Source organism: Bufo bufo, chromosome 6, assembly GCF_905171765.1.
Source record: "Bufo bufo chromosome 6, aBufBuf1.1, whole genome shotgun sequence".
NCBI lineage: Eukaryota > Metazoa > Chordata > Amphibia > Anura > Bufonidae > Bufo > Bufo bufo.
This window is the reverse complement of record NC_053394.1, coordinates 6,132,108-6,147,234: the sequence shown is the minus strand read 5'-3', so window position 1 is coordinate 6,147,234 and position 15,127 is coordinate 6,132,108. Positions and strand designations below refer to the sequence as shown.

At 46.2% G+C, this 15,127-nt stretch overlaps 1 protein-coding gene across 1 annotated transcript in view; it reads left to right on the top strand.

Moving 5' to 3' along the window:
* ATRNL1 (attractin like 1) overlaps window positions 1–15,127 on the top strand; it is a 453,110-nt gene that overhangs the window by 358,214 nt on the left and 79,769 nt on the right. The window contains exon 27 of the mRNA XM_040438845.1: window positions 10,291–10,401. Within this exon, the coding sequence (XP_040294779.1) occupies window positions 10,291–10,401 (111 nt within the window). The remainder of the gene's footprint in view (window positions 1–10,290; window positions 10,402–15,127) is intronic.

Genomic DNA, 15,127 nt, shown 5'->3' with positions numbered 1-15,127 from the left:
AATGTTCTGCAATGGCCGAGTCAATCACCGGACCTGAATCCGAGAGGCTGCCGGAATAAATGTCGGACATGTCGTAGTAGTATTCCGGCAACCTCTCGCCGTGCCTTCGCCGGAACTCCTCCCCTGCCCCCATTATAGCCAATAGGGACAAAGCGGAAGTCCGGGGCACACGTTCACTAGCGGCAGGACGGATCCGACAGGCTGTTCACCCGACAGAACAGTCAGCCAGAGGTCCGTGCCGCTAGTGTGAAAGTAGCCTGAGTTATATTGTTCAGTTCCTTCTTCTGCGCTTTGCTCTCCATATAATAAATCACAGTGATATTAATAAGCTGCTGTCAGGTTGCGATGTCGTGTAGATAAACACTGGGGTTGTCCGTGGTCACCGGGGAGGATTCATTTATGTCTTCAGACTGCGAGCGTCATTCTTGGCATGTTGTGCGCTCCTGTGTTGTTATCACAGCAGCATCTCCAGAACTGAGCGCGTCTGCGGATTATTACACGAGATACCGAGAATGATGTGACAAGAGACAGACGCTGCGAGAAAATGGCGGATTACTGATGACAGATCCTGGATTATATCTCTTGTATAATCCTGCAATAAATGATCATACCGCTATACAGAATCCCATCATTATAGTCTCGTATATAACATAACTGTAGGGGGCAGTATTATAGTAGGTATATTCTTGTACATAGGAGCAGTATTATAGTAGTTATATTCTTGTACATAGGAGGCAGTATTATAGTAGTTATATTCTTATACATAGGAGGCAGTATTATAGTAGTTATATTCTTGTACATAGGAGCAGTATTATAGTAGTTATATTCTTGTACATAGAAGGCAGTATTATAGTAGTTATATTCTTGTACATAGGAGGCAGTATTATAGTAGTTATATTCTTGTACATAGGAGCAGTATTATAGTAGTTATATTCTTGTACATAGAAGGCAGTATTATAGTAGTTATATTCTTGTACATAAGAGCAGTATTATGGTAGTTATATTCTTGTACATAGGAGCAGTATTATAGTAGTTATATTCTTGTACATAGGAGGCAGTATTATAGTAGTTATATTCCTGTACATAGGAGCAGTATTATAGTAGTTATATTCCTGTACATAGGAGCAGTATTATAGTAGTTATATTCTTGTACATAGGAGGCAGTATTATAGTAGTTATATTCTTGTACATAGGAGGCAGTATTATAGTAGTTATATTCTTGTACATAGGAGACAGTATTATAGTAGTTATATTCTTGTACATAGTAGGCAGTATTATAGTAGTTATATTCTTGTACATAGGAGGCAGTATTATAGTAGTTATATTCTTGTATATAGGAGGCAGTATTATAGTAGTTATATTCTTGTACATAGGAGCAGTATTATAGTAGTTATATCCTTGTACATAGGAGCAGTATTATAGTAGTTATATTCTTGTACATAGGATTTAAATGTTACCATGTTTTTATTGAACACACCATGTAAACATTCACAGTGCAGGTGGAAAAGTATGTGAACCCCTAGACTAATGACATCTCCAAGAGCTAATTGGAGTGAGGTGTCAGCCAACTGGAGTCCAGTCAATGAGATGAGATTGGAGGTGTTGGTTACAGCTGCCCTGCCCTATAAAAAACACACACCAGTTCTGGGTTTGCTTTTCACAAGAAGCATTGCCTGATGTGAATGATGCCTCGCACAAAAGAGCTCTCAGAAGACCTACGATTAAGAATTGTTGACTTGCATAAAGATGGAAAGGGTTATAAAAGTATCTCCAAAAGCCTTGCTGTTCATCAGTCCACGGTAAGACAAAGTGTCTATAAATGGAGGACGTTCAGCACTGCTGCTACTCTCCCTAAGAGTGGCCGTCCTGTAAAGATGACTGCAAGAGCACAGCGCAGACTGCTCAATGAGGTGAAGAAGAATCCTAGAGGGTCAGCTAAAGACTTACAAAAGTCTCTGGCATATGCTAACATCCCTGTTAGCGAATCTACGATACGTAAAACACTAAACAAGAATGGATTTCATGGGGGGATACCACAGAGGAAGCCACTGCTGTCCAAAAAAAACATTGCTGCACGTTTACAGTTTGCACAAGAGCACCTGGATGTTCCACAGCAGTACTGGCAAAATATTCTGTGGACAGATGAGACCAAAGTGGAGTTGTTTGGAAGAAACACACAACACTATGTGTGGAGAAAAAGAGGCACAGCACACCAACCTCAAAACCTCATCCCAACTGTGAGGTATGGTGGTGGGGGCATCATGGTTTGGGGCTGCTTTGCTGCGTCAGGGCCTGGACGGATTGCTATCATCGAAGGACAAATGAATTCCCAAGTTTATCAAGACATTTTGCAGGAGAACTTGAGGCCATCTGTCCACCAGCTGAAGCTCAACAGAAGATGGGTGTTGCAACAGGACAACGACCCAAAGCATAGAAGTAAATCAACAACAGAATGGCTTAAACAGAAGAAAATCCGCCTTCTGGAGTGGCCCAGTCAGAGTCCTGACCTCAACCCGATGGAGATGCTGTGGCAGGACCTCAAGAAAGCGATTCACACCAGACATCCCAAGAATATTGCTGAACTGAAACAGTTCTGTAAAGAGGAATGGTGAAGAATTACTCCTGACCGTTGTGCACGTCTGATCTGCAACTACAGGAAACGTTTGGTTGAAGTTATTGCTGCCAAAGGAGGTTCAACCAGTTATTAAATCCAAGGGTTCACATACTTTTTCCACCTGCACTGTGAATGTTTACATGGTGTGTTCAATAAAAACATGGTAACATTTAACTCTTTGTGTGTTATTAGTTTAAGCCGACTGTGATTGTCTATTGTTGTGACTTAGATGAAGATCAGATCACATTTTATGACCAATTTGTGCAGAAATCCATATCATTCCAAAGGGTTCACATACTTTTTCCTACAACTGTATATTGTTTATAGGGATTAATATGGCTTTTGTTTAGTTTGTTATTTTTTGTGGATTTTCTTGGCTTCTTTTTGTCTCCCTTTTGCACATTTTCCTGTCTTGCTCAATATATCTTACATTTGTTTTTTGAGTCTCAAGTTTCAGTGTTTTACACTTTACCTTGGATGTGAGTGAAATAAAACCGCGGGGCGATGATTCGCGTTCATGCTCTGATTAATGGCTGGGGTATCGCGGCGTTGGTGCTGGATGGGAGCATTTCATACATCAGTAAATGTAACTGTGCGATCATCTGTTCTCGATTAGACATTTACAATAATTAAATTATGTTAATGGTTTTCTTTTTGCTGTAACAATTTATCATCAGCAGCAGAATAATAATAATTTCCTGCACGTGTCTAAATTGTAAGCGGCGTAGGGGCGGAGCCTGCGCCCCCTGATGGGTGTATGAGAACTCGCCCTCTAGATACAGATCCTCCCAGGAGTGCGCCCCCTGATGGGTGTGTAGCTTTGCTGTGTAGGAGAGCTCACCTCTCTAGACACAGATCCTCCCAGGAGTGCGCCCCCTGATGGGTGTGTAGCTTTGCTGTGTAGGAGAACTCGCCCTCTCTAGATACAGATCCTCCCGGAGTGCGCCCCCTGATGGGTGTGTAGCTTTGCTGTGTATGAGAACTCGCCCTCTCTAGATACAGATCCTCCCGGAGTGCGCCCCCTGATGGGTGTGTAGCTTTGCTGTGTATGAGAACTCGCCCTCTCTAGACACAGATCCTCCCGGAGTGCGCCCCCTGATGGGTGTGTAGCTTTGCTGTGTAGGAGAGCTCACCTCTCTAGATACAGATCCTCCCGGAGTGCGCCCCCTGATGGGTGTGTAGCTTTGCTGTGTAGGAGAACTCGCCCTCTCTAGATACAGATCCTCCCGGAGTGCGCCCCCTGATGGGTGTGTAGCTTTGCTGTGTAGGAGAACTCACCTCTCTAGATACAGATCCTCCCGGAGTGCGCCCCCTGATGGGTGTGTAGCTTTGCGGTGTAGGGGAGCTCACCTCTCTAGATACAGATCCTCCCAGGAGTGCGCCCCCTGATGGGTGTATGAGAACTCGCCCTCTCTAGATACAGATCCTCCCAGGAGTGCGCCCCCTGATGGGTGTATGAGAACTCGCCCTCTGTAGACACAGATCCTCCCAGGAGTGCGCCCCCTGATGGGTGTGTAGCTTTGCTGTGTATGAGAACTCGCCCTCTCTAGATACAGATCCTCCCGGAGTGCGCCCCCTGATGGGTGTGTAGCTTTGCTGTGTAGGAGAGCTCACCTCTCTAGACACAGATCCTCCCGGAGTGCGCCCCCTGATGGGTGTATGAGAACTCGCCCTCTGTAGACACAGATCCTCCCAGGAGTGCGCCCCCTGATGGGTGTGTAGCTTTGCTGTGTAGGAGAGCTCACCTCTCTAGACACAGATCCTCCCGGAGTGCGCCCCCTGATGGGTGTATGAGAACTCGCCCTCTGTAGATACAGATCCTCCCGGAGTGCGCCCCCTGATGGGTGTATGAGAACTCGCCCTCTCTAGACACAGATCCTCCCGGAGTGCGCCCCCTAGCTGCATTCTGTTATCTCTATTCTAGCAGTTGGGTAGTGAGACTGGGACCCTCATGGCTTTGATGATCTTCACCCTGGGGTGTCCGTAGCCTTTCTGCCCCCCCCTCCAGCCCTACATCCTGTGATACAGGTCAGTATAGAGAGATGACCGCTCCTTTCTCATTGCCCCCGTCCCCACTTGTCTCTAGGTCTCGCCGCCTCATTGGAGGTGCACCCCTGAATTAACCCCTAAATTGCAAAACTCTTGAGCCCCTCCCCCGACTCCTGACTCTTCCTGCTTCTCTGCAGGGGCTGGTTTCCCTTTAAAAGCGTCTCTTGTTTCTTTTCCTAGTCCCTTCTCTTCGCAGAACTCGGAACGAGCTCCTCGTCCGTCCCAGTCAATCCCTCGTGAGACTCGGCTGTGCGCAATTTCACCGTGAATGAGCTCGCCACCCAAACTTTGGTCAGATAATAGAAGGGGCAGTAAACGAGCGGGACGGCCGCGGCTTTACAAAGAGACACTCGAGGCGGCCACACTTTAATGGCTGCCGACAACAAGCGGCTCAGACCGCACAAACACTTAAGCTTCATCAACACGCAAATGACCTAAGTGCCGCGGCTCGGAGACGTTGAATTGCCGGCACAATGTGATTACCTCGCTGTTAGCACGATGAGCTCGGCCATTTTCATCTTCATTAGAGAACATCCTGCGAATAGCGCAGGCACTAAAGCTGCGGCGACACCTGTTCCTCCCGCTCCGCTAGGCGATTCAAGCGGACAACGTAAATCTAGACAAGATGAATTTCCATCGTCCTGCGCAGGACATTAGCGGAGTGTTCTCGGCGGCAAAGTATTGGTAAATTATTCATCCGGTGCTAAATGACTGCGCCAAATATGACCGTACTGCGTGAAATCACAATAAAAAATTACCAAAAAGTTGCTGTTTTGTCACCGCGGTGCATTGGCGATAAATACTATGAAGAGATTACTACCAAATGGTTAAAAATGGTTTCATCCATTTGTTATGTCTGATTGCAGGAAAGCTGGGTGACGAGCAATATGGCTGCCGCCTCCCAGCTTGTCCCGCTGTGACTTGTACTGGGGCTCAGGCACAAGAACGGATTTATTTTTTCCGTTTCCATTCTGTTTTTGTACAGGTCCTCATGCAGAACCATTCACTTCAATGGGTTTGTAAAAAAACGGAAATGACTCCGTGTGCATTCCGTTTCCGTATGTCTGCAGGTCCGTTTCGCAAAAAAATAGAACATGTCCTATTCTTGTCGGTTTTGCAGACAAGGACGAGATTTGTTACAATGGATCCGCAAAAAAAAAAAGGATGCAATACGGATGTCATCCGTTTTTTGTTTTTTTTCTGTGGACTGGAAAATTTGCACGGTCGTGTGCTTGAGCCGCCGGGGTCATGCGCGAGACTGACTGAGCGGATCAGATGCGGACCCATTCTTCTCAGCGGGGCCACAAAACATGCACAGAACACGGAGAGCTGGCCGCATCCGTGAGTCCGTTCCGCAGCCCCACAGAAAATGACGTGTCCTATTCCTGTCCATTTTCCAGGCAAGGAAAGGACATTTCTGAAGGAGTTACATTTTTTTAAATAATAGCGGTAAGATCTTGAAAGACGTGAAATGACCTTTGTCAGTCCTAATAGCTGTCACCCAGCTTTCCCAGGGTAGGATCTAACAGAAGGTTGGTTTATTTGGGGTCCTGCTGGTTGACCGGTTTGGGACTCCTCGCCGATCCCCGCCGCCGTATCCTGCGCTCAGCGGTTGCAGCCGCTCTCCAGATGAAGCCGTGTCCTACAGAAAGCAGAGGATCAGTAACCGGCAGATAACGATTTTGTGCCTCGCGCCTCATTAATGTCGCTCGATACCAGATACTTAGTAACTTTATACGAAAAGGACTGGAATTGACTTAAAGGGGAAGTGTACATTCTGAAAAATCAGAGACTGAGCTCCTGGGATAACAGTAGTCTGCTCCGTGTCCAGGGGCCCCTATGAAATAAGGGGCCCCAGTGTGTCCGAATTCACCTAAACCCCTCTGAATCTTAGCCATGTCAAGTCTATGGGGGAAATGTCCCCTTCGACATCATGATTTTGACTCCGCCCCTAACAGTCATTGATAACATTGTATCCATCGGGTCTTATTTATTTGTATCTTAAAGCTACAGTGCAAGTGTTTAAAGGGACGGTCCACTCTGGGCGACTCGTCATGTGCGGTCTCCCCCATGAGCAGGACCCCACCCTTCCTGTCTCCCGTAGCTTGGTGCTGGGGGGCATGCTCCAGAGTGGACTCCCCCTTTAATCGTCGCGTTCTCCACGTAGTCCGGGGCTGCGGCTGCCATAGCCCGGAATTACACACCACATGATACAATACCCCAATAATCGGATGCTGCTCTGGTGGTGAATCAGCCGCCGCTACGTCTATAAATCAGCAGTAACGATGTAGTGACACGACCCACGCTGCGCTGATTCGCCGCCACACACCCCACCATGTGTTTAATTGCTTTTCATTTGCAGGAAGGGAGATGATGGCCGCAATTTCTGAGATACGGATCTCTTTAAATGAAATTTGTAGGTTTCTGGTATTAGCAGCAGTTTACATCCGAGGTGATTACAGAGGAGAGAGCGGCGCGAATTACACACGGAAAGAAGAAATTACGCATCAAAGCGTTTGTTACAATGTATCTGCGAGCAGCACGCGTCACTCCGCCGTTCTGGGCATTCCAGGCACCTACACGGATACATTGTAACAAGCCCTCAGCTGTGAGACCAGGACTAGGTTATGATACATTGTAACGAGACTTCAGCTGTGAGACCAGGACTAGGTTATGATACATTGTAACAAGCCCACAGCTGTGTGAGCAGGACTAGGTTATGATACATTGTAACAAGCCCACAGCTGTGTGAGCAGGACTAGGTTATGATACATTGTAACAAAACCTCCACTGTGTGAGCAGGACTAGGTTATGATACATTGTAACAAGACCTCAGCTGTGAGACCAGGACTAGGTTATGATACATTGTAACAAGTCCTCCGCTGTGAGATCAGGACTAGGTTATGATACATTGTAACGAGACTTCAGCTGTGACTGCAGGACTAGGTTATGATACATTGTAACAAGCCCACAGCTGTGTGAGCAGGACTAGGTTATGATACATTGTAACAAAACCTCCACTGTGTGAGCAGGACTAGGTTATGATACACTGTAACAAGTCCTCAGTTGTGAGACCAGGACTAGGTTATGATACATTGTAACAAGACTTCAGCTGTGAGACCAGGACTAGGTTATGATACATTGTAACAAGCCCACAGCTGTGAGACCAGGACTAGGTGATGATACATTGTAACAAGACCTCAGCTGTGTAAGCAGGACTAGGTTATGATACATTGTAACAAGCCCTCAGCTGTGAGACCAGGACTAGGTTATGATACATTGTAACAAGCCCTCAGCTGTGAGTAGGACTAGGTGATGATACATTGTAACAAGACCTCAGCTGTGTGAGCAGGACTAGGTTATGATACATTGTAACAAGTCCTCAGTTGTGAGACCAGGACTAGGTTATGATACATTGTAACAAGACCTCAGCTGTGAGACCAGGACTAGGTTATGATACATTGTAACAAGTCCTCTGCTGTGTGAGCAGGACTAGGTTATGATACATTGTAACAAGACCTCAGCTGTGAGACCAGGACTAGGTTATGATACATTGTAACAAGCCTTCAGCTGTGAGACCAGGACTAGGTTATGATACATTGTAACAAGTCCTCTGCTGTGTGAGCAGGACTAGGTTATGATACATTGTAACAAGACCTCAGCTGTGAGACCAGGACTAGGTTATGATACATTGTAACAAGCCCTCAGCTGTGAGACCAGGACTAGGTTATGATACATTGTAACAAGCCCTCAGCTGTGAGACCAGGACTAGGTGATGATACATTGTAACAAGACCTCAGCTGTGTAAGCAGGACTAGGTTATGATACATTGTAACAAGCCCTCAGCTGTGAGACCAGGACTAGGTTATGATACATTGTAACAAGCCCTCAGCTGTGAGTAGGACTAGGTGATGATACATTGTAACAAGACCTCAGCTGTGTGAGCAGGACTAGGTGATGATACATTGTAACAAGCCCTCAGCTGTGAGACCAGGACTAGGTTATGATACATTGTAACAAGCCCTCAGCTGTGAGACCAGGACTAGGTGATGATACATTGTAACAAGCCCTCAGCTGTGAGACCAGGACTAGGTGATGATACATTGTAACAAGACCTCAGCTGTGTGAGCAGGACTAGGTGATGATACATTGTAACAAGACCTCAGCTGTGTGAGTAGGACTAGGTTATGATACATTGTAACAAGCCCTCCGCTGTGTGAGCAGGACTAGGTTATGATACATTGTAACGAGACTTCAGCTGTGACTGCAGGACTAGGTTATGATACATTGTAACAAGCCCACAGCTGTGTGAGCAGGACTAGGTTATGATACATTGTAACAAAACCTCCACTGTGTGAGCAGGACTAGGTTATGATACACTGTAACAAGTCCTCAGTTGTGAGACCAGGACTAGGTTATGATACATTGTAACAAGACTTCAGCTGTGAGACCAGGACTAGGTTATGATACATTGTAACAAGCCCACAGCTGTGTGAGCAGGACTAGGTTATGATACATTGTAACAAGTCCTCAGTTGTGAGACCAGGACTAGGTTATGATACATTGTAACAAGACCTCAGCTGTGAGACCAGGACTAGGTTATGATACATTGTAACAAGTCCTCTGCTGTGTGAGCAGGACTAGGTTATGATACATTGTAACAAGACCTCAGCTGTGAGACCAGGACTAGGTTATGATACATTGTAACAAGCCTTCAGCTGTGAGACCAGGACTAGGTTATGATACATTGTAACAAGTCCTCTGCTGTGTGAGCAGGACTAGGTTATGATACATTGTAACAAGACCTCAGCTGTGAGACCAGGACTAGGTTATGATACATTGTAACAAGCCCTCAGCTGTGAGACCAGTACTAGGTTATGATACATTGTAACAAGCCCTCAGCTGTGAGACCAGGACTAGGTGATGATACATTGTAACAAGACCTCAGCTGTGTAAGCAGGACTAGGTTATGATACATTGTAACAAGCCCTCAGCTGTGAGACCAGGACTAGGTTATGATACATTGTAACAAGCCCTCAGCTGTGAGTAGGACTAGGTGATGATACATTGTAACAAGACCTCAGCTGTGTGAGCAGGACTAGGTGATGATACATTGTAACAAGCCCTCAGCTGTGAGACCAGGACTAGGTTATGATACATTGTAACAAGCCCTCAGCTGTGAGACCAGGACTAGGTGATGATACATTGTAACAAGCCCTCAGCTGTGAGACCAGGACTAGGTGATGATACATTGTAACAAGACCTCAGCTGTGTGAGCAGGACTAGGTGATGATACATTGTAACGATACCTCCACTCTGGACTCCTGGAAAGCTGGGTGGCAGTCGAGCCCTCTATAACGGGGGAGGGGCGCTCCCGCTGGGACATATTGGTTGACACCCAGCTTTCCCAGCAACAGAATTATTCAGGACTGTTAATGAGGGGGGAGGGGCAGTGACAACCTTCTCTGTCCAGTACAGACCTCTTTGGCATCATGCCCCCCGTTTTGCTTTGGGTGACGCTGTGCTTGGACTACAACCCTCATCATTGATGATCTGTGACTTACAAAATGCAACAATGTCTGAAAATAGTTTTTTAAATTGTAACAAATGAACTTTTTTCTCCGCAGCAACTTATGCGAGAGCGGCAGCAGATGGCGAGCCGCCCGTTCGCCTCGGTGGACGTGACGCTGGAGGTGGGAGGAGTGGAGCAGACGGAACTACTGCGAGGCCCCGCGGAGGTAAGACGCCTGATACACTGTGACGACGCTACTTAAAGTGACAGTGCTGAATAATTGTGTGATTGGACAAGCCTGCCTGGTCACTGGAGCTGAGGACTTCCATGAGGCATCAGGTGCCTCACACCTTAAATCTTCATATGGTATTGAGTAACTGGAATTTTTTTTTCTTGGGTTACTCCATTCACACCCAGAGCTGCATTCATAGTTCAGTTGTTAAATTGGGTCTGATACTACATTTACATCCAGAGCTAAATTCAATGTTTGGTTTTTGGATTGGGTCTGGTACTCCAGTTTCATCCAGAGCTGCAGTCATAGTTCAGTTGTGACATATGGTCTTCTGCTCCAGTAACATCCAGAGCTGCAGTCATAGGTCAGTTGTGACATTTGGTCTGATGCTCCAGTTACATCCAGAGCTGCAGTCATAGGTCAGTTGTGACATTTGGTCTGATGCTCCAATAACATCCAGAGCTGCAGTCATAGGTCAGTTGTGACATTTGGTCTGATGCTCCAGTAACATCCAGAGCTGCAGTCATAGGTCAGTTGTGACATTTGGTCTGATGCTCCAGTTACATCCAGAGCTGCAGTCATAAATCAGTTGTGACATTTGGTCTGATGCTCCAGTTACATCCAGAGCTGCAGTCATAGGTCAGTTGTGACATTTGGTCTGATGCTCCAGTTACATCCAGAGCTGCAGTCATAGGTCAGTTGTGACATTTGGTCTGATGCTCCAGTTACATCCAGAGCTGCAGTCATAGGTCAGTTGTGACATTTGGTCTGGTACTCCAGTTTCATCCAGAGCTGCAGTCATAGTTCAGTTGTGACATATGGTCTTCTGCTCCAGTAACATCCAGAGCTGCAGTCATAGGTCAGTTGTGACATTTGGTCTGATGCTCCAGTAACATCCAGAGCTGCAGTCATAGGTCAGTTGTGACATTTGGTCTGATGCTCCAGTTACATCCAGAGCTGCAGTCATAAATCAGTTGTGACATTTGGTCTGATGCTCCAGTTACATCCATAGCTGCAGTCATAGGTCAGTTGTGACATTTGGTCTGATGCTCCAGTTACACCCAGAGCTGCAGTCATAGGTCAGTTGTGACATTTGGTCTGATGCTCCAGTAACATCCAGAGCTGCAGTCATAGGTCAGTTGTGACATTTGGTCTGATGCTCCAGTTACATCCAGAGCTGCAGTCATAGGTCAGTTGTGACATTTGGTCTTCTGCTCCAGTAACATCCAGAGCTGCACTCATAGTTCAGTTAGCTGAGGTAGGTGAGGCGCTGCATTATATTTCGGATGTCCCCAATGTCACCCCTCTGTACGGTGCCTGGTGGAAACCAGTCCAGAGCATGTGTCATGCAGACACTGATCCAGCAGGGTTCTTCTACGGTCCTTCAGGATAAGAGCTCGCCGAAAACTAGAATTGTGAATACAGCTCTGGATGTGACTGGAGCATAACACATAATGTGTCCCAGGGTCAGTAGGGGGTTAGAGTCCCTCCGTGTTGTATGGAGATGTTACTGGTATTATGGCACCTAATACCTGGACTCCAATTAGCAGCTTTCACTCTCCATGAAGCACTCAGAGCTGCACTCCGATGCTTCCCCTCCATTTGGTTGAGGATCTTCTCCAAGTGATGTTCTCATTTGTGGCTAATGGCCGCTCCGCTGACTATCGAGCCGTCTTAATGGAAGAGAGAGGCTGAAAATTGCCGTGCAACGTGTTATAACAGCGCAGCGGTGCGCGAAATGGGCTCAGCTACAACAAGGCAGGAAATCGACATCGGACAGTCAGAGTGGAGTCTATAAAACCTGTGACATGTGAAGGAGCAGAACCTTCTGGCGGATCTGATGGGGGCAGTAGTGCTCTCCAGGCTGCACCACAATCCTCAGCATCTTCCGTCTCAGATTGTGTTTGTCATGTGGGGGCCGTATATAATCTACGCACCTCCTGGCGTCTGATCTCCCTCAGTCCCCCCCAAGGGCAAGTGCACAGAAAATCGCAGCATCCTGAAGACCAGTACAGACCTCGTACTGGTCACTGCTGAAGGGTTGTTACAATGTGAGCTAACTGACAGCAAGCAGAGATATTGAAATGTGATGTCAATTACATTGCCTCTCAGGACGTTTCTCATCTGGATTCAGACTCGTTGCATCTTCGGCGTTGAGCCGCGGTGTCAGGTGACTCGTGTCCTGAGTCCAGAACGGAGACCACGGAAATATGAATCCAGATTGATCGCTTATAACGACCGATCGATCGGCGTGGAGCCGAACCGCGATCTGCAGGTTTACTGCGCGGGACGAGACCGCCAGTAATTACTGGACGGACTAATCTATAGTGCGAGACGTCATCCACACACTGCACAGTACCACTTCTCCTGTATATACGGACACTGCACAGTACCACTTCTCCTGTATATACGGACACTGCACAGTACCACTTCTGTATATACGGACACTGCACAGTACCACTTCTCCTGTATATATGACACGGCACAGTACCACTTCTCCTGTATATATGGACACTGCACAGTATCACTTCTGTATATACGGACACTGCACAGTACCACTTCTCCTGTATATACGGACACTGCACAGTACCACTTCTCCTGTATATACGGACACTGCACAGTACCACTTCTCCTGTATATATGACACTGCACAGTACCACTTCTCCTGTATATATACACACTGCACAGTACCACTTCTCCTGTATATACGGACACTGCACAGTATCACTTCTGTATATACGGACACTGCACAGTACCACTTCTCCTGTATATACGGACACTGCACAGTACCACTTCTCCTGTATATACGGACACTGCACAGTACCACTTCTCCTGTATATATGACACTGCACAGTACCACTTCTCCTGTATACAGGGAGTGCAGAATTATTAGGCAAGTTATATTTTTGAGGATTAATTTTATTATTGAACAACAACCATGTTCTCAATGAACCCAAAAAACTCATTAATATCAAAGCTGAATATTTTTGGAAGTAGTTTTTAGTTTGTTTTTAGTTTTAGCTATTTTCGGGGGATATCTGTGTGTGCAGGTGACTATTACTGTGCATACTTATTAGGCAACTTAACAAAAAACAAATATATACCCATTTCAATTATTTATTTTTACCAGTGAAACCAATATAACATCTTAACATTCACAAATATACATTTCTGACATTCAAAAACAAAACAAAAACAAATCAGTGACCAATATAGCCACCTTTCTTTGCAAGGACACTCAAAAGCCTGCCATCCATGGATTCTGTCAGTGTTTTGATCTGTTCACCATCAACATTGCGTGCAGCAGCAACCACAGCCTCCCAGACACTGTTCAGAGAGGTGTACTGTTTACCCTCCTTGTAAATCTCACATTTGATGATGGACCACAGGTTCTCAATGGGGTTCAGATCAGGTGAACAAGGAGGCCATGTCATTAGATTTTCTTCTTTTATACCCTTTCTTGCCAGCCACGCTGTGGAGTACTTGGACGCGTGTGATGGAGCATTGTCCTGCATGAAAATCATGTTTTTCTTGAAGGATGCAGACTTCTTCCTGTACCACTGCTTGAAGAAGGTGTCTTCCAGAAACTGGCAGTAGGACTGGGAGTTGAGCTTGACTCCATCCTCAACCCGAAAAGGCCCCACAAGCTCATCTTTGATGATACCAGCCCAAACCAGTACTCCACCTCCACCTTGCTGGCGTCTGAGTCGGACTGGAGTTCTCTGCCCTTTACCAATCCAGCCACGGGCCCATCCATCTGGCCCATCAAGACTCACTCTCATTTCATCAGTCCATAAAACCTTAGAAAAATCAGTCTTGAGATATTTCTTGGCCCAGTCTTGACGTTTCAGCTTGTGTGTCTTGTTCAGTGGTGGTCGTCTTTCAGCCTTTCTTACCTTGGCCATGTCTCTGAGTATTGCACACCTTGTGCTTTTGGGCACTCCAGTGATGTTGCAGCTCTGAAATATGGCCAAACTGGTGGCAAGTGGCATCTTGGCAGCTGCACACTTGACTTTTCTCAGTTCATGGGCAGTTATTTTGCGCCTTGGTTTTTCCACACGCTTCTTGCGACCCTGTTGACTATTTTGAATCAAACGCTTGATTGTTCGATGATCACGCTTCAGAAGCTTTGCAATTTTAAGAGTGCATCATCCCTCTGCAAGATATCTCACTACTTTTCTGAGCCTGTCAAGTCCTTCTTTTGACCCATTTTGCCAAAGGAAAGGAAGTTGCCTGATAATTATGCACACCTAATATAGGGTGTTGATGTCATTAGACCACACCCCTTCTCATTACAGAGATGCACATCACCAAATATGCTTAATTGGTAGGAGGCTTTCGAGCCTATACAGCTTGGAGTAAGACAACATGCATAAAGAGGATGATGTGGTCAAAATACTCATTTGCCTAATAATTCTGCACGCAGTGTATATGACACTGCACAGTACCACTTCTTCTGTATATACGGACACTGCACAGTACCACTTCTCCTGTATATACGGACACTGCACAGTACCACTTCTCCTGTATATATACACTGCACAGTACCACTTCTCCTGTATATATGACACTGCACAGTACCACTTCTCCTGTATATACGGACACTGCACAGTACCACTTCTCCTGTATATACGGACACTGCACAGTTCCACTTCTCCTGTATATATACACTGCACAGTACCACTTCTCCTGTATATATACACTGCACAGTACCACTTCT